The 24,666-nt window shown below is 46.1% G+C and overlaps 2 protein-coding genes across 4 annotated transcripts in view; one reads left to right on the forward strand and one right to left on the reverse strand.

Annotated features, from left to right (window-relative positions):
• Window positions 1–269: 269 nt before the first annotated feature.
• Window positions 270–8,382, forward strand: LOC135393959 (glycoprotein 3-alpha-L-fucosyltransferase A-like). 2 transcript variants are annotated; one of them, XM_064624339.1, is made up of 7 exons: window positions 270–358; window positions 1,505–1,716; window positions 3,827–4,002; window positions 4,930–5,197; window positions 5,977–6,163; window positions 7,047–7,201; window positions 7,941–8,382. In XM_064624339.1, exons 1-7 carry the CDS (start codon window positions 287–289, stop codon window positions 8,260–8,262), a joined length of 1,392 nt encoding a protein of 463 aa, XP_064480409.1. In that variant the 5' UTR covers window positions 270–286; the 3' UTR covers window positions 8,263–8,382. The 2 variants fall into 2 exon arrangements, with proteins under 2 accessions (XP_064480409.1, XP_064480410.1); XM_064624340.1 differs by having other exon boundaries at window positions 275–358; window positions 1,500–1,716.
• Window positions 8,383–10,455: 2,073 nt separating this feature from the next.
• LOC135393961 (MOB kinase activator-like 2) overlaps window positions 10,456–24,666 on the reverse strand; it is a 63,145-nt gene continuing 48,934 nt past the window's right edge. For both annotated transcript variants that reach the window (XM_064624343.1, XM_064624342.1), the window contains exons 2-5: window positions 17,890–18,053; window positions 16,898–16,994; window positions 16,655–16,779; window positions 10,456–16,150 (exon numbers count right to left, since the gene is read on the reverse strand). In XM_064624343.1, the coding sequence (XP_064480413.1) occupies window positions 15,741–16,150; window positions 16,655–16,779; window positions 16,898–16,994; window positions 17,890–18,053 (796 nt within the window). In that variant the 3' untranslated portion in view covers window positions 10,456–15,740. The remainder of the gene's footprint in view (window positions 16,151–16,654; window positions 16,780–16,897; window positions 16,995–17,889; window positions 18,054–24,666) is intronic.

Raw genomic sequence — 24,666 nt, forward strand, 5'->3', positions numbered from 1 at the left:
ACCGAGTTCAATGCTTCAGGGGGCATATATATTACGATAAAAGTGTCATTAATGCAAACAAGCTCATAGAGAAACCGGAACCTTTTCGTAACGAGAGGATAGAGAGGCAGCAAGCGAGCTGGTCGTATAGATCCATAACTTAAATACCCGAGACTAGGGGACAAACGACAAAGACAGGGTTTTTAAGTTATGGAACTTTTCGTAAGGTTTCCAGAGCACAGAAAAAACACGGCACTTTTTTTTTCTTTTTTTCAGGTGCCCGCGCTGGCTTTGGGCGCTTTGGGCCATGCTCACGCGACTCGTGCGCTACGTAACATTTCATCTTAGTCATTTCAAGGATTCGCTTTTTGCTACGAATGTGAGTACGGAGTCGTAACGCTCTATCCTAAGTGTTCGAGCCACACGCAGAGCTAGGAACAGTGAAATCACGCGTTTAGACGAGATAATTAAGTTAACATTATTATGTCTATAGATAATGAATATTTAATAGGAGCAATCCAGGGTCCTTCCGTAAACGGTTTTGTCTGGGACAGGTTGCGCGACAAACAACGTGATTTTTCAACAAAATCCGTTCGTTGATAAAAAAAATTATTCAACAAAAAAATGATCATAGCTGACCATAAGTGATCCAGAAAGAATATCGCCTTGACGGTTATGCGACACTCTAAAAACAAAAGCTTCACCGCATAGAGCGGAACCATTGCCAGCAATGATAGGGTTAATTACTTAATCGCTTCTGATTCGAAGACGGATGGCAATCTGGATAATAACATGCCACAAAAAGGCGTACGACCTCCTGTCACATCAAGTCGGAAGGGAGAACCCTATCGTTTGTGGAAATGGTTGGCATGGAGCGTGCTATGCTGTGAGGTTTTCAGAGTAAAATGAAGTAACCAGAAAAAAAAAAAAACTTCTGGAGGGGTTTTCTGAGGACTTTCCATTAAGATACGAAGGCAGAAAAAATAGGCGATGTCAAGTTGCCGATGGTGAGTAAATCAGAGTGATATTAAATGGTAGTATAACAACTTATTTATTTACACATGGTAAACTTAGATGTAAATGTAAATAAATAAAAAATAAGTTGTTCCTACCGTTTAATATCACTCTTTGACTTTCCATTAGGAAGAAGGACGTCCCCCTCGTTTCCCTCTCCCAAACCTTTATCTTTGTCTGTACAATCTCTTTATCTTTACTGTGTACTGCATACTTTTGTGTACTGTGTACTGCATTTCTGCATAGTGCTGCCACGGTCCTTTGATACTCTCTGGTGCTGCCTAGTGTCAGTGCGGCCCCCGGATGCCCTCAAGCTACTTTGTTGTAGCTTTTTCCGGTGCCACCGCCATCTTTTGTTAGATGAAAACGGAAACAATAAAAAATAAATAAAAATGCACTATTGAGGGGGTTTGAACGCCCCCCCCCCCCCTCCTCGCTACGCCACTGGGGCTGTGTCTCGATTGTCATAGATAGCAGAGCAGTAATTTTGTCTGTCTTTGTTGCAGCGTAGATCCCCATGTCTGGCCGTGCAGAGCAACGCTATTGCTTCCGTAGGAATACCATCGTTCGAGATTTATCCATCGGCCTCGTGACGATTATGTTCATAGGGATATTGTGCATCCACCTCCCTGAAGCGACTCTCCGATTGCAAGCATGGTTTCAGTCAGGACATGCAAACGATGGCCGCGAACGGGAGCGCATCATGGAAAGGCAGGGCTTCAGGTAAAAGTTGTTCAGTCATCAAGCTTTACACAGAACAAAGTGTCACTCGCACATATATGTCATGTGGCTAGCGCGAGAGCGAACCCACGCTCTTAGAAATGAACTTCACCGCATAGCACGCGCCTGGCCAACCATAATCTCGAATGATATCGTTATCTGGGCTGATTTGTTGAAAACGGAAGGCGTAGGCCTTTTTGTGATAATTATGAGCAGCATAAATGTCACAAAAAAGCCGTACGCCTCCCGTTTTCAACGAATCAGGGCAGATAACGATATCATTCGAGATCATGGTTGGCTAGGAGCGTGCTATGCGGTGAAGTTCATTTTTAAGAGTATACCACTGGCTGTGCTGTATGAGGTTTTCCCTGGGTTCTCCGAAGACTTTGCAGACGAATGTCGGCACAGTTCCCCATGAAGTCAGCCCAGGACGCATACTAACCCCTCTGTCCCCCACTCCTTCCTGCTGTCCTCTCTCCATCTGCCCACATCTGTACGCCGCTCATAGCTACAGTTGCTTCGCGGCGCTAACACTGAATCAAAAAATAAAAAAAAATTGCTCGTGCGATTTCTCAAAGGCACTTAATCCGAAGCCGTAAAGTCGTGCGACCAAACTGCCACAGCACTATCCTGGTCTCAAAGCTCGAAATCCAGCGATTTATTCATTTTATTTAGTAACACTGTCGGGTTTTATTTTAGAGGCCTTTATTATACAGGAGATACAGGGGATGGCATAGACAAGATATAAGACAACCAGTAACATTCAACATAGAATCACTTTGAACTTATCAGCCACATAGTATATACAGTCATTGATTTCATAAGCGATACGGTGAAGGTAGACTGAAGGAAAAGCGTCAGATCGACGAAATAAGTACGAGAATAAATTCACCTCTTACAAGTCGCTGCACGAAGAGCGGGACGTCTGCGCGGCCAAGCGAGAATGTCGTCTGCATTCGTCTAGCCTGTCGTCTGCGACGGTGTCTCCACTGCATTTCAGCATTCTGCACGTGAAATGACCTGTAGATGACTGTCAGCATTTATATCTGCCCAAGAATATAACCGTTAACCGGACAACAGAACTGGGTACACTGATCGAAATCAGGGTTGCGGAATGGGGTCCCCCATTCCGTTCCAATTCCATTCCGAGGAATGGAGATTTGCGATAATTCCATTCCTTTCGATTTCTCTGAATGAAAAGGTATGGTCAGGTCCCACTCCTGGAATGGCTTGACAACCCAATTCCATTCCGTTAATTCCCTCAATAAAAGAAAAGGACCTGTAACCATACTGGCAAGTCCAGCAGTGCTATAGAGGAGATTGACATTACCAAGCACGGAAAAAGCACAAAGACAAGGTTATTTCACTCTTGGCCGTGTGCAGTTGCGGTGCAAAGGGTGCGAGGGCAGAAACCAGCACGTTGAAACCAAAGCTGCCACCGGGGCACCCCTACTATTCCATTCCCATTCCGAGTACAGTCTCCGCCACTCCATTCCGATTCCATTCCGGGCTCTGCTAAATCTGGAATGATTCCGGAATCATTCCAACTCCGGAGTGGCAACTCCGCAACCTTGATCGAAATCCCGGCTCCCGCTATTGTGTCACTGGGCATCCCTGTTTTGTCAGCAGACCTTGTTGGCGCAGGCTTGTTGGTGCAGGTTTGTTGGTTGTTTGGTCGTTAATGGGTCTGCAACATTGCTCATTTAGCTTTCACAAAGTGTAATTGCACAAGTCGTGCCCAGGGCCGGTTCTAGGATGTTCCAGAGGGTGGGGGGCCCGCATTGGACAAGTACCAGGTGCATCCTGGGATTGGTCCATTTAACCCTATGTTCAAGTCTGGAATTGAGGGAGGTCCGGATCCCTGGACCCCCCCCCCCCCCTAGATCCGCGCCTGGTCGCGCCTATCACAGACTTCTTGTGTTACCAATGTCACTGCTTAGGCTGGAGACGAACGTGCAGTATCGTTGAATATCCGCTATTCTGGACACACCATACAGCCTAATGAACGCTCCACAGAATCTGTGGCGTCATATAGACGAAATTCAAGCAGCCAAATCAGTGTGCCCAAGTTGGCTGTAAGACATTATGGTTAAAGTCTTTCGTTACTGCGTAGGAACACCGAGCTAGGCCACGAGCTGCCTTGGTTCATGAAAGGCGGAGTGATACGACCGTCGCCGTCCAGTCGGGTGGACCGCAAGTTATGGCCCGTGAATGGGTCGGACGATGACCGTATTGTGGAACAGCTGATGTATGTCCCACCAGGGTACACCAGTCAGAAGGGCGACAACGGTGAGAACAATTCGCCCGTTTCCAAAATTGGTTTCTTCAAAAACGGGCCGGCTACAGAAGGGTCAATATTTGCACGCTACAAGATCGATCTGGGAAACGTATGCTTTGCCGGGTTCAAAAAGTCACACCCGGAGTGTCACAGTACTTTTGTAGGAGGATTGTGAACAAGGTGTAACCAATGTAAGCCCTTTAATGTTTAACGTACCGTCGATAAAACCGTACCGTCGCGTAAGACATAGATAGAGCGCCTCCGGCTAACGAACGGAACGTTTTTCTGAGAGGTGTTATGGCGCCACCCCTTTTAGAAGCTTTTGATGTATGGCCTTGCATTTGATACAGTCTAAGAAAAAAAAAAGTAGAATTTCCTACCCAAGCGGGTAGAACGATAGTACTTCTACCAGCCAATCCACGCGCGCCGTCCCTTACCCTTGCTCCTCTTTCACGTTTGCTCTAGAAAAAAAGAAAATGAGAATTTCCTACCCAAGCTGGTAGAATGACAGTTCCTACTCTGTAGTTTGTTTCTACTCTGCAGTTATACCAAAAAGGTAAAATTGGTTTCATTATAAATGTGGTTGGAAAACAGCTCTGCCAAAATTGGTAGAAAATTCTACTTTTTTTTTTCTTCTTCTTAGAGTGCACTCCTGCATGGCAAACAAACATTTTTGCAAAAGTATTTTTCCACTGGTATTCACTGGTGGAAAAGAAAAGAAAAAGACAATACCTGTTCCCAACACAGCAAAGTTAAGTTAATATCCGTGCAAGTTGCTCATGACGGACCCACTATACAATGTGATGTCGTTCGACGCCTACGCATCGATGCCATTGGTATGCGGGCTGACCGTCTGTACGGTATTCCTTAGCCGGTATCCAGCGCAGCACCGCGTAATTTGTGGCGGCGTTGACACTTATTTGTGGCATTCTTCCCAGGTCTAAAGACGATATTGCTACGAGGCCGCCTTCCTGACTTTCACGAGGGACGTCGTCTTTTCGTTCGTGACCAGTGTCCCGTCGACACATGTCAGGCGTTCGTCTTGAACGACAGTCGACCTGCGGACGCCATTTTGTTCCCAAGTGGATACGAAGAGGCGCGACCGAGAGACCCACGAGAGATCTGGATCTTCTATGCGTTGGAAAATCCCGTTCATGTCCCGCTTTGGTCAGAATATGTCAGATTCAACTGGACTGCAACTTATCGGTATGACTTCTCTTTTCGGTAACAAGTTAGTACCCTAATGATACAACCTTGCCCTGAATAGTGATATATTTGGTGCTTTTCAAAATGGCGTCCATGAGCTCTCACGTGGGAAAGTGATGGCGGTGTCTAAAAATAAAATAGAAGGCTGGACAGCATGCTACATGAACTACTGAACGTCGGTTGAAGCATATTTGACGACAAATTTTGGGGAGCGGGGCAGATGCCCTATACCGATGTAAACACGGCGGTCTGCTGGTGGTTGTGTGCAGCTTCCGCCTAGGGGCGCTAGCGAAGTGGAAGCCGAAGCTAACCCATGTCGGCTAGCGCCCCTAGGCGGAAGTTGCACACAACCATCGGCAGATAGTTTGCACGAAGTTTGCATGGTCGTATTTATTTTGCGACACTGTGCTTGGTAACCACGATTTTTTCATAGGATCCTCTAGTGTAACTTCTTCACTCTGAGGAAGCGGATGTATGTGCGTCAAGTACGTATCGTGTCACGCGCGAAAATGTGTGACCTTTTAGAGCAGCCACCCTGTATGTATTGATGAGGTGTGGAGAAAGGTATACGCTTTGTCGCTGCGCGTATACGTTATACCTAACAAGAGAGGCGGAGTTTGAGTACATCTGTGTGACACCACGTGACCCGTTGGAACGCGTAAACTTCGAGCATATGCTCAGGTTCAAGACAGACGCGTTGCACTAGCTCCTAAATGCGCACGGATGAGCAATGTGACTATGGTCCCGCTAAGTATACTTCGAATGGTCTACCCTTGCAGAAGAGACTCGGTGATTGTGACACCATACGAGAAATTCGTCCCCTTTGATGCTCCGGTGAAGAAACTGACTCTTAATGGCAGAAACTTCGCTAAAAACAAGACCAAGTTGGTGGCCTGGTTTGTGTCCGACTGCCGCACGCCCAACATGAGAATGGAGTACGCAAAGGAGTTGGCAAAATACGTACAGGCGAGTATGTCCAGCAGTATAAGACAGTAACGTATTATTTATAGATGCTGTGCAGCTTAGGCGGGTAAATACTGCTAACCAAAGGCTGCAGTATTCTAACATATTCTAACCAAAGGCTGCTAAGCGCGGCAGCAGGAATGATTGAGAAGGGAGTCTGTGTCAACCTGGCAGACAAGGAGATCTATATGAAAACATGACTAACCAAACACTGAACGGACGGCACGACTAAATGCATTGCCCCAAGAAATAGTCCCTTTAGGGAGTAAATGCACTGTTGAGTAAATTTCTGGGTTAGGGGAGTCGAACGAGGAGTAATCGCAATTGCTCCCCCCCCCCCCCCCCTCCACCTTCGAGTGTATACCGCACGTGGGTTATGTTGATTAGATTCCGTACTTGTCGGTCTGGCTCTGTTTGGACCAGGCCCTGTGTCACACGCGAACGCGAACTGCTGAAAGTGACTACTAAAGCGTCGTGACAGCCTCTATCTCTGGAGTCTGTCCGAGCCATCTTTCGTGATAAGAGAATGAACCGTTGCCCAGGAAAGATAGTGTGGTAGGGCACACAGGGACCCCGATGGAAGTATGAGGCACTCGATGGCGACTGCATGATCTGGTTCAGGGTAGGGGGAGGGGGGGGGGTGGCTTTGAAGAGCGGCCAGTGGTGTGAAGAGAGACGGTTCCCGCGTCCTCATGTTGACCACGAGTGACCCTCTGCTCTCACGCTTTCCTTTACGTTGCAAGAGCGTTTGATGTGGCCCTATAGGTACTTCGTGTGCCTTGGAGCTTCATTGCATCTACTTCGTGGGTTAATTGTGCTGTGAGGCAAGAGGGTCCAACATGAACGTGACGTGCGATTAAATTGATATTTTCTTTCGGCGATTTAGGTGGACATTTACGGATCTTGCGGGCCGTTAAAGTGCCCACATGCCATGTCGGAGCAATGCTTCCGAATGCTGGACGAAGAGTACAAGTTCTACTTAGCCTTCGAGAGCGTTAACTGCAGGGATTACATCACGGAGAAGCTTTACAACGCATTAAGGTGGGTTACACAACGGACGACGAGCTCCAATAACGAGAACAAGACGCGCGTTTCGTTGGTTATTCATGGACGAATTCGCTGGTAGTAAATTTTGTTGCCACGTGTCAGTCCGAACCTATGGACCATCTGAAACTGAGGTTGGATAAGTGAGTGGCTGAGACGTAGAATACGTTGAGTGGACAGCTGTGGCTATATATAGGCTCAATATTTACAACTATCGATGGGTACACGGATCGGAACAATGTGCTTCAAGGCAGTGGCGTCACAGGGGCAGACTGTTGCATGTAGGTGACCGCGTGCTTAAAACTCTTTAAAAAAAGATGTGTTGTAACTCATTTTTTGGGAGTACACCCTTGCCACATATATCACTCCCTCCAAAGCTATAAAGGGAGCGAGGATACTCCTTAGGGACGCTCCAAAGGGAGAGATATGTGTGGCAAGGGCTTACTCCCCAAAAAGAAGTTGCAAGTACTTTTAGAAGTGTAATATGCAGCGGGACAAAATTTCGTGGTCGGGGGTTAAAGCACGGAGTCATCGCAATCTATAGGAGAATAGAAGCTAATTACTCCCATACTTCACCCCATACTCTTTCACCAAGATCACCAAGAGTTCTTAGAAACGTTCTGTCTTTACCGTTAGCGTGTCCCTGCACAGTCTCGACGCGAGAAGGCCGTGCGCTGTGTTTCAAATTCTTCAGCTGTGTGGAAGTGAAGGTTTCATCACCCTTTCCACCTTCCAGGCATAACGTTGTGCCAATCGTGATGGGGGCGAGTCCGGAGGAGTATCGCAGAGCAGCGCCGTACCACTCTTACATCCACGTGGATGACTTCGAGACACCGAAGGATTTGGCAAAATACCTCGGAGACCTCGATCGCAGTGACGACCTGTACAACGAGTACTTCGCGTGGAAAGGCACCGGAGAATTCATCAACACGTTCTTCTGGTGTCGCCTGTGTGCAATGCTTCACGCTCCCCCGCCCGTCGCCTATGGCATATCCCACGACATTTTTGCGTGGTGGGGGGATGGTGCGTGTCGCGCACCCAAGCGTGTGAAAACCTAAGCGTGATAGCCTTGCGCTGTGATTGTTTCATCGTTTCACCTGTTTCGTTTCAGCAGACTTCTGCCGTACTTCCAATGCAGAGTTCAACTGTGTTCAATTACAAATTGTATATGTAAATAGCGTCAGCGACTACCTGTAGCTCGGGATAAAAAATAAAAATAAAACTCGTGGGCATGTTCTTCAGCGTGGGCGTACGCAGCCCTCTTTCTTCGAATACGACGCGATAACACTATCACTCTTTGCAATGGTTGGCGAACAACGTGCTATGCGGTGAAGTTCTGTTTTTAGAGTAGCAGTAGTCCAGACAAAGAAACAAAACGCCACATGCATGCTTCGCCTTCCTCAATCTTTCCTGCTGGGCAACATTGCCGAAGGATTCACGTCGAGGGTACCGTAAGAGATTAGCGTATGTATGCCTGGTTCACTGCGGCGCGGCACCGTTGTACGGCAACGAAGTACGGCGAACCGCGCAAGAGTTGGGCTCCATCGAACTCCATGCGGTACGGTACGGATTACCTCCGGCTACGCAGCTGACCAGTGAGCGAAGGCGCACAGGAGAAGTGTGTGGGGATTGGTACGTAGAGTGAGTAGAGGCATGATTGGTCAAACACATGTGTCGTACGATAACGAGTGCATCCGCACTCGATCCGTATCGTACACGCGACGAAAAGAAGTTGCAGTGTGAAGGCACAGTGGCGTAGCCGGAAAAATATTTCTGGATGGGTTCTATGGGGACCTCACCCTCGTTTCCCTCCCCCAAATGTAATTTCATGGGGGTTGAACCTATGCCACTGCATGACGAAGCATACGCTAGCCTGTCACAAAGAAAGAGCCTCACCACTTCTCGATGGCACGTGACGTTGAGTTAGGCCTTTTGTATAACTTGAGGTATGTGCGGGTAACGATCTTGTACCACGGAATTGTACGAGAGTCACGTGCTACACGTCTAGCGCTATATCTTGCCGGTTGTCCCCTTCTCGAGTTTGTTTTCCCAGAGAACGCAAAGGAAGGCAGCTCTAAACAACAGCTTTAAACAGGCGATTTTAGACAAGTGATCCACAACGATGGTGCATATGCGTGCCACTGTCTCTCGTGCCTACACTTTGCATTCGAATACCAACCTTCAATCCTGACAGGTATTTCTTCTAGCGTTTTCACCTCGAGGGTTAGGAGTGGTGAACGTGGAACTCGCTTTTTTTTTTTTCTCGAGGGGAAAGAGTGTGTCGTGAAACAGATTTCCCTCCCCCAATACAGCTCGGCTACCAATGCATATTATTGATATCAACATACCCCCCCCCCCCCCCCCCCCATCCCTCGACGCTCGAGTTAGGGGGAACTATTATCGTGAAACCTTTGGAGGCGGGGAGGTGTCCTGGGAAATTTCTTGGAATATTGGAGCGCTGAAATCCTGGAGTATATACTGAGAATCGCAGATCAACTAATCCACTGCTTTCCCCCCAAGAATAAATTACCTGTAGCAGCATCGGAAGATGAAACTTTGCCGCGAGCTCCTGTTGCTGCGAGATCATGACCATTCATTCCGAGCCGGTCTCCCGAGTAAAGACGTTCTGCCGCTCATCAGCCACGGCATGCCTGACCTGCGAATAATCTTTCGGGCATACAAACAAAGAAGAAAAGAAAGAGGAGCAAAATAAGCAATGCCCATTGGGTCAGATGCGTAAATGACAAACTCGTAAACGTCTTTGCCAGGATATAGACAACATTTCTTATTATAGCACAGCGGTTCTCAACAATTTTTTGCGCCGTGCTCCCCTTTCCCGTTCCAAAGCAACTCCAAAGCAATACACGCATAAAAATTGGGGGCATTTTAGTGCTTCTTCACAGTCTCTTGGAAGTATCGTTAATGGTGATCAACCCTACTGGGCCATACAGCACTTCCTGTATTGTGCGAGGTGCAACCCAGGAGCCATCATGACACACCGTAGAGCTGTTCCTGGAGAGGGAGACGTCCTGCGAATGAAATACTACGCGCAAGGGTCCGCCGACATGTTAGCACACTGGTACATTCAATCTTCTCGGGTGCCGCTGAGCCTCGAGGGACGGAGAAAATAATCGTGAAAGCCGCTGTCGCGAATGTGGTACAAAATACACCAGCAGCGGCACGAACACCACAGCAATGTTCCTGCAAAAGCACAAATGGTAGTACTACATTCAGTGACATGAGGATGCATCTCATTGTACTAAACTTTATTGTACTTGACTAGTTCCCTCAAAGATTTTTTTCACTTGCGTCTTCTATGTACAAAGTCCAACTGCGTGCACAGCTGTATGGATTATCAAAGGCGAAGAGCGAACCTTCCGTACAATCCTCACCGCTCTCTGATATTTCAAACACTTCGACACCACAAAGGGGAGCATGCCATTCAACCCTAACCTCCAGCAAACAACAAATCACTGAGTACAACTGGCTCCGGTAGTAAACATCATTAAGAAAAAAAAAAAAGAAAAAAAAACTGTCACCAACCCGTGGCACAGGCCGATCGACGCGAGAGTCCACGTATAATATTCAGCAAACAAATCACATGGTCAACAAGTCATCAATGTGCTCGACACGTGGAATGGCTTTTCAGGATCACAGACACTCATCCAATTCACTAATTCACTTCCAACAAAACAGAGAAAGGCAGCTGCCTCAATACCGTGATATCACAAAGTAGTAATGTTTGTACGCAACCGAAAAGTCGTAAGGTTTTGCATGTTGACGCTCCAAAACACTGCACATGTGCACTTGTGTGGAACTGATCCCATAATTTCACAATCAAATCACTTATTCTTGACTTTCTTTCGCCGTCCCCTGTTCACATGAGTCACGTCAAATTCGGCCATAACAAAAGGAAACGCGAAATCTAACTGCGACCGGAATACATCCTCAAGCAAGAAACAAAAAAAAATTCGATTGCATACAAATCTGCATGTATACTATAGGTTTGCACACTTCCAAATAAGCACTACATAGCACCTACAAATCACAAATACAAAATAAATAAAGCACAGGGGGTGGCAAGATAGGCAGTTGACAGCTTCCTTCCGGATGGCAGGATGCACATAATGAACTATAGGTAGGGGGAAAATAAAAAAGTGCATTGTAGAGAGTGAAATGGAAGTAAATCTGCTGGTGGTTGAGGGTTGGATGATATCTGGCGGAGTTGGTGAGACGCACGCAGTTCAAAGGCACCAACGACTGAGTTCAACAAGGTCCGCGGGGAGGACCACGTCACACATAGAGAGCAGCAGCAGCAGCAGCACTCACGCATCGACATAGATTTGTCTAGTTCCCTAAGCCGTGCAAAGGTCAGGAGTGTTCTCAACAAGGCCCCTTGGGAAAGGTCAAGAAGCATTGCTACCCTGGCTGACGGCTAGATCTTGCACGTTTTGTAAGAAGCTACTGACAACACTTGCTCAGATGTGGAATTCTGTCCAATAAAAGATGAATTCCTTTCATTCTGTGCTCCCTTACCTAAATTTTCCTTGCCTTATTGCATGAACTAGTCCTTCGCCCGGCATGACCCTCCTCCAACACCACCGAATATCCTCTGGATGCACGAACAATGCCCTAACGGATTCGTACGTCCGATGGATATACTGAGGATATCCATCGGACGTACGAATTCCTTAGGACATTATTCGTACATCCAGAGGATATTCGGTGTTGTTGGGGTTGCTGGGTCTTCTTACACAGCTTGTACTGTCCCACACACGCAGCAACGAGGAGGTTTTAGAAAACAAAAAAATCGTCACATCGCAAATACAAGCGCTTGGAGAGGAAGCACAAAAGGAAAGGGAAGGCGAGGAGACAATGGTGGGAATAAAGCTACTGTCGTTGCCATGCAGCCACAAACAATGCTTCTTGCCTTTCCTCCTTTTTCCTAATTACTATATATTATTTATGTACATCTACATAGTGCTTCACAGAACAGTCAACAATGGATACACTTATGCAAGAAGTCGCCCCGAACAAACCACCTACCCATCTGCCAGTGTACACACAGTCCATCTTGCTCAGTCGATACCAAAGAAAAGGCCAGCCACCACAAAAACGAAACATGTGCCCCATTTTTTTTCTTTTCTCCTATTTACAAGTGAAGAATATACGATAGTAATAGGGTTCTCTTTCAATATATGTTATATATTTATAATATATATATATATAGTTCCTCTGTAGTTATTATTGTTAGCGTCTGGCCGCCACAGGATTTCTACTGCTCTCTTCGCTCTAAGTGCCTCTAAGTACATGGTGAGACATGAAAGCCAAGGTTCATTGTCTCGCAGCTGCGACATTCTCAGAACTGTTGTAGTATATCTCCTCTTTCAAGTTTTTCAGTTTTTTTTTTCTTTTTGCTAACTAAATAGGCTCTGTGCGCGCTTCGTGTCTTGTGTGAGCATCAATACTGACATCTCGTCGGTTCACAATGAAGTCCGTCGCTGGATTTTTTTTTTCTTTTTTTGCCTAAGATTATTATTCGACAGTTCTATCTAATAGTCTCGTTAATGGACTTTTGTGTATTCAATACCTCAGGAAAGAACACTATGCTATCCAACAGCACAAGACTATAATTGAGATGGTGCAAATTATATACAAATGTTGTAACAACAAAAATAAAAATAAATTAGAGTTGTTGGTGTTGTTTTTGAGAGCTATGTACACACATTGGAGGAAACAAGACTTAACCTATAATTTAAATAACGATGAAAGCAGCTCGTCAAGAAGTCAATATAGCAAATTAGTGCCTAAAAAAAAAAAAAAAGAAAACTACGCCCTCTCGCATTTAGAACGATTAGAGCTTCAACCAATCAATTCTGTCCCTCACACTACGAAGAGAAATAGTCATCAATGTGCTCGTGTCCAGATACGAACGCGGGTTGCGCTGCTTCATCTATTCAGCAAGCTGCGAAATAACACTGCCAATAATCAATCTACCGATCAGACTTGATCGTGATCTAGTCAACGTTGTGCATAGATGCTAGAGGGATCAAGATCGAAAGACATTCTGTTGGGCAAGAAAAATACAGATATGTACACGTACTATGTTAGGGCTTTGCCTTGTTCTGCAGCAACGAAAACAAGCATAAATTAAAAACCTCATAAAAACCATTTGGGCGTCCTCACTCCCCATACGATGATGCGTCGTGTCACTTGCGCACGTCAGATTAATAAATATAAGAGGGAAACAGCATGCCGAGAAGCATGGCCAACAAAAAAAGAAAAAAAAAGAAAAGAAAAACACTGCCTAAGACGAGATCAATGATTTTCTAGCACATGGAAGAGTCTCGACAAACCCGTCTTTACGTTCGCCTACTTCAGACACAATGTCCACCACGTTGAAACCATCGGCGTAGCGCCCACTCCCTCCAGATGTACGAGCAAGCTACATGGAACATCTTTAACCCTAAACTTTTACCCGAATAAAAAGTTATGAGAGAACACTCCAACCGCATTCTCCAACCGGATAACTCAGGGAGTGCATACACTGTATTGTTCGAGTTATAAATTACGTGCATACTTACTGCAAAAAATATTCCTTCCTTTGCACGTGTCCGTGCCTAATCGGACTTATTTTAAACCTGGACTAACGTATGCGTATTAGAAATGTCCGACACACTGCAAATCTACCGTTCTGCTGAAAACCTGTCTATGTGCTTCAGATGCAAAGTACAGTGCACAGCGTGTGATGTGCCCGGTGGGAACACGCTCGGGAATTTTAGACGTAGCGTTCGTTAACTCCCACGTGGAGGTCCTGCTCCTGGACAACCTCACTTATGCAGAAATGGTAGAGACATCATTCTTCCTGAGTAGTATCTCTGTCGGCTTGCGAAAAGCCGATGCTTTTTTGCCGCCCCTCGGCAAAAGTTCGATTGAGTGGATGTATGCAAAAATAAAGCCATACGGACTGACTCTGCAATGTGGTATCTACAGTTCTTTCTGATCTCAATGCTTTCTGAAATATCTTAGCATGTTGTGTTGTGTAATACTGTTCCAAAACTACACTGTGCCAGTTAGAATGTGTCACAAATGGCTTGCAGTTCATGCAGCCTTATGGATACTGTCAGCTAGATGGCATCATGGGAGGAAGAGATTCTGGACAACGTGTTGCATTGAGGAGAATGCCAGCCTCACATGGTGACACCGACAGACTTTCTGCCTTGAAACTAAGTTAAATGCCCAGGTATAATAATGTGCCCGGAAAAAAAATGCAGCAATCTCCCAAACATTGCAGGACCTCGTAACAGTAAAAGCAACAGCAACCTGACTATCTTGTTGTGGCTGTCACATTTACTCGAACAGAGGACACACTTATTATGCACGTGAGCAGTGTAAACGTGTCGACAAAGGCACAGCAGTAAGTGCTGCCTTTAAACTCTTGGACGCTTTTGGTGTGCATAAGTCAGCCTGCTCCACGATGCGAGTGCATAAAAGTGTGCCCTGTCGTCAAGCAATTAGTGTAACTTATCGCTATGTTACACACAGGTTTGCGACACACTGCAAGGGCCACGTTCTATTAAAGGCAGCTGTTACTGCAACTGAAATTTTTACATCTTGCAAAGATTGCACAAACTGCAATAAAGACATGCTCCTGTTCTGATTACCCCACATTACCCTGAAGTTCAGCAAACTTGCGAAGTGGGGTAGTTGATACTGAGCGGGAACCTTCAAGCAGATAGAGACAGGGACAAGAACGTGCACAACAAGACGATCTGCTTTACTAGCAACTGAGTAACAGATTACAACAAAGGCATTTCTTTTATGCTCGTAGAACATAGGTGTCATATGCAAATTCTGCTGATAACAAGTCGACCGACGGTGAACTCACGCAGATATCTTCATCAGTCCTCTTGATAAGGAATGCTGCCTGGATTTCCCTTATTACTTGTCCTCTACATTTGCTTAGAGATACCTGCACTGAGATACCCATGAGTTCGCCGTGGGTGGACTTGTTATCAACAGAATTTCAATATCTAAGTTGACTCAACAGTTTTTCCCAGAAGAGTGCTCCGATCACGCGCGCGCGTGTGTGTGTGTGTGTGTGTGTGTGTGTGTGTTCTAAATTTGAAGAAATGTGTTTGTTGTAATCTCTTACTCAGTTGCTAGTAAAGCAGATCGTCTTGTTGTGCGTGTTTCTTGTCCCTGTCTCTTGCTGCTTGAAGATGCTCTCTCTCTCTCCAGACGTTAGTTCAGAAGAAAATCTTGACAAACTAAGGAAAAGTAATCTTCGGTGAGAGACGCAACCTTTGCTATCGACAGCTGTGCCGTGCAGAGTTCTCTAGTGACCAAGCACATGCCAAAAGTTCCACAGGTAGACAATGCACTAACACCCACAGCCAAACACGTATTTCAAGGCAACAGCATGAAAGCTCTAGCAAACACAACAGCATCACGGCGACATCGTACCTTCGTCATGGCTCCTTTTTTTTCCCCCGTTTTAAAAATGCTCTTCACTCCTTTCGCTAACAACCCAACCTTACTGCATGCACGAAACAGCACTGTCTCCAGACGCCGCCATTGCACAGTCACTGACAAACGTAGGCACGGGGTCCACGGTCGTCGTTTCCGCCGGTTCCCCCGCCGTGGTGGTGGCGCCGCCGTCTTCTTCCGTGGTTGCCGGACTGGGTAGCGCACCATCGGAGGGGTTCGGCGGGCACAGTCCTAGCGCGACTGCGAGGTCTTGGAGCACTTCGGCGTCTTTGGGGTCGACGAGGGAGAAATGGTAGTTGAAGAGGGTGAAGTGGGCAAAGAGAGAGTGCAAGTGTCCGTGCAGTTGTAAGAGCACCATCTCTCGGAAGTGGGCGTGGTACAGGTGGGCTAGGACATGGAGTAGGAGTCTGTGGATCTTCTTGACGAGAGACTCGAAAGATGATGGGAAGTCTCGTTCTGTGAGGAAAGAGAATATAAATAAATAAAAAAAATTGGCACAGTAGCTCAGTTGACTGGGTGTGACTGTATGTTTGCTATGCTTATATAAGGTGTGGTTTCGGACGACACAAATTCTGAAGCGTGTGCACGCCCACTTACATTTACAAGTGCCTCAATACAAGGACACTCGTGGGACGCCACTGCTACTGCATGTAAACAGAGGTAGTCTATGGGAGTATATCACGGATGAGATCCATACAATTCACTCGTCTTGAGACTCCACAAGTTTTCGGAGGTAGAAAGGGGAAGGGGGGAATAAAAGTTTAAGTGCATGAAACAATGCGGTCTGTCTAATGCAAAATGATTTGCAGGTATGAATCAGAAGCAGTGATATAACCTACATTTTTTAAAACATGTGTAAAAGTGAATCTGAATCGTCATTTTAGTACCCCGTCCAAACACAGACAACTGAGTCGTTGGCACTAAAGCAAGAAGCTGGTGAGGAGCAGTTTAAAGACTCACCAAATTTGGTGGGGAACAGTGATTCATCATTCACAGTTTTCTGGGTGAAGGTCATCACATAGTCAATGTACTGCGGTGCAGCCACCTTGCACTTCTTCCCTTTCTCGTCAAACCATAAGTATTGCCTGCGTATAGGAGAAGAGCTTTGTGTTGAGAAGGTAAATGTTCAAATTGGCTGTCACAGATGTAGACAGAAAATATAGACTCAGCGATAGGAAGCAGAGAAAGGCAGTATCTCCGTACCTGTTCCCTGGTCCAGTCATGTCAGGGCAGCCCGACATGGTACAGAACTCCGAAATTGTGCCATAAAGCAGATTTATGTGGTCAAAAAATGCTAGTGCTGTGATAAGAAAGAGAAATACACTATGTTAGAAACACATCATCAGAGATCCAACATGTATCTTTCATGAAATGTGGCACCCTAAAAAGCCAGACAGCAGCAGGAATCTAATTTAGTGTCATTTTCATGCAGTGCACTCCAACCAAGCGAATGCTTGCTACACGGCTTAAGTAAGTGTCACTTTCCCGGTGATGGCAATTACGATAGATAAGAATGAACGGCTGCAAAATTTTTAGGTGTGCGCTACAATATCTTCCTCATGTTTTTCTTTCGATTGTTTTTCTTTGATTTAGAAACACCTCCTGTTAATGTTCTTCCAACATTAAACAAACTGGCCTCAAACAAGTGCCACAACAGAAATGGCCGCCGCCGGACTGCCGAGACCACAAAAGTTTTCACAGGCTGTTATCGAGAGTAACTACACTTTTTTTTTTTTTCTCCACCGTCTCGATACAATAAAATAAACACGCTGTTGAAAATGCTCGTTTAAAAATATTGTGGTGTCGGGACCCCCCGCTTTTTCTCAATATTTTTACCTGTGCCACAAAGCCTGCTGTCGAGGCTACGCGCTTTGTCAGCCTAAGAGAAGTGAAGTGAGTTTGGGCAACTCACCAAACCGTTAGTGCACTTTCTGTCGGGCGTGACTAAAAGATGTTGTGCAACAGCACATGAAGGACACTAAAAGTGCAAGTGTCACTCGCTGAAGGTGACACTAAATTAGTCTGTCTGACAGGGGTATTGCTTTTTCCCAATATCATTCGTTACATTTTCATCGCTTAACCATGCTGATTGTTGTGCTTATGTGATTACGTATGCAGGAGTTGTCGAGCATGCTGTTGCTGAGCGCTGCTGGAATTAAGACCACTTCCACATTTAGAATACTGAAGCGACTCACTGTGTGAAGCGAGCCACTCGTTGTAGTCTAAGCCCTCGGGCAAGTCCACAAGGTCTCTGAGACGCGATTCCGGGATGGTGCACTCCAACACTGTGGACTCCAGGTACATCTTGGGCTCCTCCTGATTCGCTGGCGCTGCATCTTTGTCCTTGCGACGGGCCTTCCTGCCAGGCAAAAGGGTCGGAACACAACGTTGTAAGAAATACGGTCGGAAAAGATCTCCACAATTTTCTTCACAAAACATTATCAAATAGAGAGAACAAGAAGGAGGGGCAAGGAGATACAACGTAATATAATGCGCCAGACAACCCACAGGTGAAAATGCTGCAGTTAAAACAATGGCTACTACGGCGTGCGGTATTATGCACTGAAATTTACGTTACAGTCTGCTGCACACAAGACTACCACTTCGGGGGAATAGTCATCGTGTTAGGCATTGAACACTGTATAAGTCCTCTAGAGGTCCCATAAGTGCACATGCCCTATAGTTAGGTATGCTCCTTGCCCCTTCAAAAGTGCACACCATGTTGCCAAACATGAGCAAATGTGTTTGCTGGGAAATAAATCATGCTTTGGATTTCAGTGTGTCAAATACATCAAGTCTATTAGCAATTTGGGCAATCATTATACCATATCACAGCGTTTTAATGGAGTTAGTCTCTGTAATAATACCAGGACACAGTATTTAAAAGCAAAATGTACTGCTTTTGAAGCCAAATGCTCTGAGTGCTGCAAGATTTCACCTCCCACGGCTGGGGGGAGTGTGTGTGGGAAGCTACATAAACAAGGATGCAACATACACCTCCAGCACCATAATGGTATTTTGACAAGGCAGTTTTGTCCTCAACAAGGTGCTACTATACATCCAATGCACCCAATGTAACTATCACTATGAGTCACTTTGAAATCCAAACCCTCCTGTACCCGTATATTTCTTTTGGTGCCCTGATAATTTGCACCTTCACAATTATAGACACAAGCAATACCAAGGACAGGAGATCAAGTGCCACATGTTCCATTCTATCAATGACCTCTATCGAAATTATGCTCTTTTAGGCAATGTATGACATGAACATCACAAGCGAAACTCTTCCTGCTCCTCCTCCTTCAAAAGAAGTAGCAAAATCTTTGCTCCTTTCCATTGAAAGATGCAGCAGCTATAAAAAAAACCCTGCTCTTGTTGCCCACTCAACCAGGAAGAGCTATCACATCGAAGACAATGACATTTGCATTAGAAGAGGAACAACAATGCAAGAGGAGGCTGACGTATCGGTCAATGTAGTATTACAACTATGTTGCTACAAGGTTCACTTCTTGATTCGATGAAGTTGACCTCGATAGTACAGACAAGCACCTCTGTCTAATTAATTATGGTGTAATTAGCTTTTGTTACCCCTCATACTTTCAACCCAGTAATTAGTTAACAACTAAATACATGCTGGCCTCTCTCATAACGTGCAGGCTGCGCTGGGAGACGCTTGAGAATGCTTTCTGGAGTCTCAAAAACAATAAACCTTGGGTCTGAGAGCTTGCTTTACAACAACGATTTCCTTAAAAGTTACGATCGCGACCTCCCCAAGTCCCATATCCTCCTCTTGATGTGCAATAAATATCACTGCAGGTCACAACCTTATAACAAACACGGACCACTCCCGTAGGAAATTACGAGAACGTCGACATTACCTAAGTATACGGAGGGGAGTCCCCACTCCTGAGAGAGGAAAAAATTAAATGTGCTCCGGAATATTCCGCAATTCCCCCCCCAACTTCTTACGACCTTCCCCCCCATCTCCTTAAAACACTATTACGGCCCTGTAAACTACCCATTCGGAGACCGCCCTTTCCTCGCTTCTAAGTTACATGCTCACCAACACAGTCCACAGAGGGCATCTGTGATTGCTGTCCCATGCTTCATCATTGTTGACCACAGCCACCAAAGAGACAGAGACTGAACACAGTAGCTGCACATCACTCAAAGCTCAGAGAACCTGATACCTGAATGAGACCACCTAACTCTCCCTTTCAGGCAGCGGTACTTGCTCAGAAATTAGGCAATCACAGATGCTCTCTCATGAACACGGAGGCCTGACTCAGCAGTATGGAGCGCAAGCGCAATGTCAAGTTCTCTCGACCCAAATTGTAAAACTGTTTGTTTGAAGCGTGCCTGTCACACACCTGTCATGGAGAGGTCAGTCGTTCCTCTACAACCACATGTGGTGACGTACGGCATTTTCTGGATTAGTATAACCCCAAGCTGCCCGTTACCCAGTGCTGCAAACCTTTACTGGCTATTACAGTAAGGACATTTATTACTGACTATTACACTGAAAGGATAGAGAGCGTGTGGCAAGCAAAAAAGTGTAATGAAGGAACTTGTAAGCCCACTGGAACGATTTCAACTGGACAAAGCAAACGTGAGGTCTTCCAACTCAAATGTAAAAGTTCTTATTCTCTCTAGCATCTCTCTACTCTCGAAGGAAATTGACCTTATTCGGACGTTCCTGCTGCCGGAAGCAGTTCGTAACGGCGCACCGATGGCCGCCTAAAATATGTTTCATAATAAAACTCGGGAATATCAGGTGCTAAATGGCAAGATAAGGGAGATATTCAGTTATTATTGGAAAGCACTTCTGTCACAACTATACTCAGTAAAACATTCCAAACAACAACTTTTTATCTGTTAGTTTTCGAACATGGAAATAGTTTTATTCACTCAAGTTCCATGGGATGGTTTCAACTGGACGAGGAGGAGGAGATGTTGGAGATGTCTTGGATATATATGTCCATGTAGGAAGGAATGAGAGGAGATGCTCTATTTCCACTGAGAAGTGAAGCTGGAATTGGGGGAAGGGCAGCCAGATGACAGCCTTCCAGCTTCGGTTTTACGGTTGCCTCGGTATGGCACGGTTTTTGAATTCATGGATGGGTGTGATCGTAATGTGATGTGTCGAGGTGGCTCCCAAAGTGGTGTGCACATATGCTTTATCAGGTAACATGAACCCTATAGGGCTCCAAGAAAGTTAAAACTTCCCCTCACTTGTCCCATACCTCTCCCTTCTCTCAAATACCCTCATTTCAACTTCACGTTTTTTTTTTTTTTCAGCATTTAACAGCGACTGTTCCACCATTCTACAAACGAAAAAATAAAAAATAAAAAAAACAGGCAGCCACTATGCATCGCATCGCATCCCAAATGCCGAACTGTGTCCACAACAATGACATCTCGAACAAGAACAAAACAATACAATACAAGCCAAGCCAAGCCAGGGATGCAAATCTCATCTGCAGGAACACCGTTCACCGTTACACGCGTTTCGTTTATTCCCACGCACCGCAATAAACAGTTAGGACACGAAGCCCACGCGCAAATCTGTACTTCGTATCCCCTCGCCACCTGGGAACGGCTCTCCACGGCCTTCGCGAACACACACACGCGCGCGCGCGACATATAAAAAGGCAAAAAAAGAACGACGCTCAGCAATTGCGGGACGACCGGCTACAAAAATAACTCGATCGGCAAATGCCCCCCCTCCAACCATGACAGACAGACCTTGACAACTGCTATCGCTCGCGTCCCTCCCATAACTACAAATGGGAGCCGCAATCCTCCGCTATCGTCGACAGCCTTCGCACCTTTTCGACTGCCACTTGAAAGAAGGTCATTTCGAATGTGCAGTCGCCTCTCGTTTTTGAAGTACAGTCAATCTCCTTTATAGCGAACACATTTTTAACGAAAATACCACTACAGCAATTTTTTTTTTTTTTTTTGCGGTCCCGCTGGAGCCTTTAGGTCCAGTAATAGACATCCTTTTTAACGAAAATACCTTTACTGCGAATTTTTTTTTTTTTTTGCTGTCCCCTGAGTTTCGTTGTAAAGGAGTTTGACTGTACACAGAACTGCACATACAACGAAAGTTGTGGGGATTTGGAGACAAATGTACCATAATGTAGAGTATACGTCAGATCGGGGACACTCCTAGGATTTTCGTCTAGGGTCTCGTAGGGGAGGTGTGACACCCATACAGTGATTTATCCAGACCCCCCTACAACCCCCCCCCCCCAAGTGTTCAGTGACATCCCCCAACATTCTCACCTGTGTACCCCCTACGGGGGTGTCCTTGCGATTTCAGCTTTAGACACATGTCGGTTACCGATATATGTTAAGCTTCTTTTTTTTTTTCATTCCGTATTAGCGCTGCGAAGCAACTGGGGCTATGAACGGCGTACAGACGTGGATAGATGGAGAGAGGACAGCAGGAAGGAGTGGGGGACAGGGGGGGAGGGTTAGTATGCATCCTGGGCCGACTTCAGGGGGGAACTGTGGCGACATTCGTCTGGAAAGTCTTCGGAAAACCCAGGGGGAAACCTCAGGCAGCACCAGCCGGTGACAGGATTCGAACCCGTGTCAGCTCACATTCTCGGCGTGGATATGTTAAGCTGTAGTGACGTAACTAATAATGACCTCCTTCCTAATTTTTCCAGCACCCCTCCGTGCTTGGGACTCTGGATGACCCATATTTGTAGCTTTACCGGCTTTTTGGTCTTACTTTTCGGGGAGGGGGGGGGGGGTACGAGATTTTGGGGGGTGTCTTAGGTGTGGGTGGCACTTTCAAGAGCCAGCTTTTCTACGATTTGATATGTTGATGCTGGAGAGGTATCCCCGTTGCATAATAAGCTACCGTTAATAAATGTTATCCGACTATAAAATGCACAGCCGCGCGCGGGAAACTGCCAACGGCGAACTCAAGACTAACCTAGACACAAGTAATGCAAAAACTCCGAACTTGGACTAAAAGCTAACATAAACTAACCAAGCTGCTGCTCCGCCGTGTCATGGTGTCCGCCTGCTAAATGCCCTGTGCCAAGTGTAATGTACCCTGTCCGGCTGCTACAATGTGGCTTTCTTTCGCTAAAACGACTTGGACAGACATCGAAGACCCGTAAATTTGAGCGGTTAAATAGCGATGTCGTGTTTTTAAATACGGCATACAATCTCACGAAGCAATCAAGCAATTTTTTTTTCATTGTTTTATAGGACGTGAATTTCGAGATGGGGATTTTGCAACCGGGAATATCGAGGTCCTCCCAGAAAAACAGTCCCTTGCCCGAAAGAAAGACTATATTTACAGAAGACTAACGCCACGTGACCCACACAAAGTTGGGCGACTGTGCAAAACAGACAACGCCCCCTCTTCGTTTCCCAGGTCACGACTTCCTTGCCTTTCTTTTTTTTTAAGAGAAAGAAGTACTGCTCCGGAAGCCGCTCCAACCTTCCAGGGAGTCAGCGCAGAATACAATTCAAAAACCAAATCGCATACGCTCCACACCATAGCGAAACAAACCAACGGAAAGTTTGTTATTTTGCCACACCTCAGTTCTCCTCCTCATTCACCAGGGAGGAGGGAGACAGTGCGTGACCTTCCGCTGTTTTTGGCACTGAACCCCCGACGAGACACTCTTTCTCTCACGCATGTGGGAGATTCACTCGTGGTGGAAGACACCAACCGGTGCCCCCTAAACATAGCGCTCGCGCGCGCGCGGGTGGGGGGTCATTCAACTGACGCTGGTGACTTCGCAGGTGATCTTGATGATGAGGAGCCGTTTACAGATGCACACGAGGGCCGGTTACGAGACCAGTGTTCGGTCGTATATAGGGGGGCGAGCGAAGGGTCAACGCGTCGGCGGCTACACAGTGTATAACGGAACTGGATGGGGAGTAATGGTTGCTTTGTGCTGGAGACAACAAAAGGCAGGCCGCGTGACCTGCGCAGAGATGCGTGGTGGTCGTGCGGAAGGTGTTCGGGTGATGATATGGAAGCGAACAGGTTGCGAGGGAGATTGTGGAGCCAACTAAATTTTCCAGGCAAAGTAATGAACATGAAAAAAAAAAAAAATGGCTGAGAAGCAAGCGAGCTGGTGAAGATGATGCATGATGTAAAACCCCGAGACTACGGAACACGAAGAGAGACTTCGTGTTTGTGTCTGTCCCTTCGTGTTCCCTAGTCCCGGGGTTTTACTATCATGCAAAATAATGAAAGCAGTTAAAAAAAATGGAAATTAAGAACAGTGTGTTAGACAGGGAGGTGGGTACAAACCTCAACACGGAGCATCTAGTGGATAAAAAGTTTTTTATTCACGCGATTATAGCAGAGGTAAACGAAAATGGCAATACCGTTAGCGGACTGCGAACTGAAACGGGAAGGTATCGTTGTAAATGATATCAGATAATTCGCTTTGTGCCAGATAACATCAACTTTGCACGAACAGCTACCCGGGTTACCTATAATTTTTAACCAGTGACTTTCAGTATGCAATTCTTACTCTCTTAAAAATGAATTTCACCGCATAGCACGCTCCTAGCCAACCACCAACCCGAGTGACATCGTTCTCGCCCCTAATTTGATGAAAACAGGGGGCGTACGCCATTTCTGTGGCATCGGGTTGGTCGTTGGCTAGGAGCGTGCTATGCGGTGAAGTTCATTTTTAAGAGTGTACGTGTATTATACGTACATTATACACAATTTAATGAAGCCCAGAAGTAAAACATGCAGCTCCATCTAGCAACAATGCTTCGATCTCCGTAATACTCGGAGGTTAAGCTGCATTGCAGAACGATGTCTCAACGTGGGGAACAACTTGTCTACAATACTGATCTCATCACGCTTGGAGGGCTAACGTTTTTCTTTTTTTTCTCTCTCTCTCTCTCTCTTTTTCTTCAGGGAAGCCGACGTTCATAAGTGGAACTTAACGAACGATCTCTCGAGGAAAACGAGAGAA

The sequence above is a fragment of the Ornithodoros turicata genome, chromosome 5, assembly GCF_037126465.1.
Source record: "Ornithodoros turicata isolate Travis chromosome 5, ASM3712646v1, whole genome shotgun sequence".
Lineage (NCBI taxonomy): Eukaryota > Metazoa > Arthropoda > Arachnida > Ixodida > Argasidae > Ornithodoros > Ornithodoros turicata.

Coding starts and splice junctions, on each gene's coding strand:
- LOC135393959 (XM_064624339.1), top strand. CDS start 287: ATGCTCACGCGACTCGTGCGCTACGTAACATTTCATCTTAGTCATTTC. Junction 4,003..4,929: donor CAGTCAGAAGGGCGACAACG/GTGAGAACAATT, acceptor CATTCTTCCCAG/GTCTAAAGACGATATTGCTA. Junction 5,198..5,976: donor AACTGGACTGCAACTTATCG/GTATGACTTCTC, acceptor CTACCCTTGCAG/AAGAGACTCGGTGATTGTGA.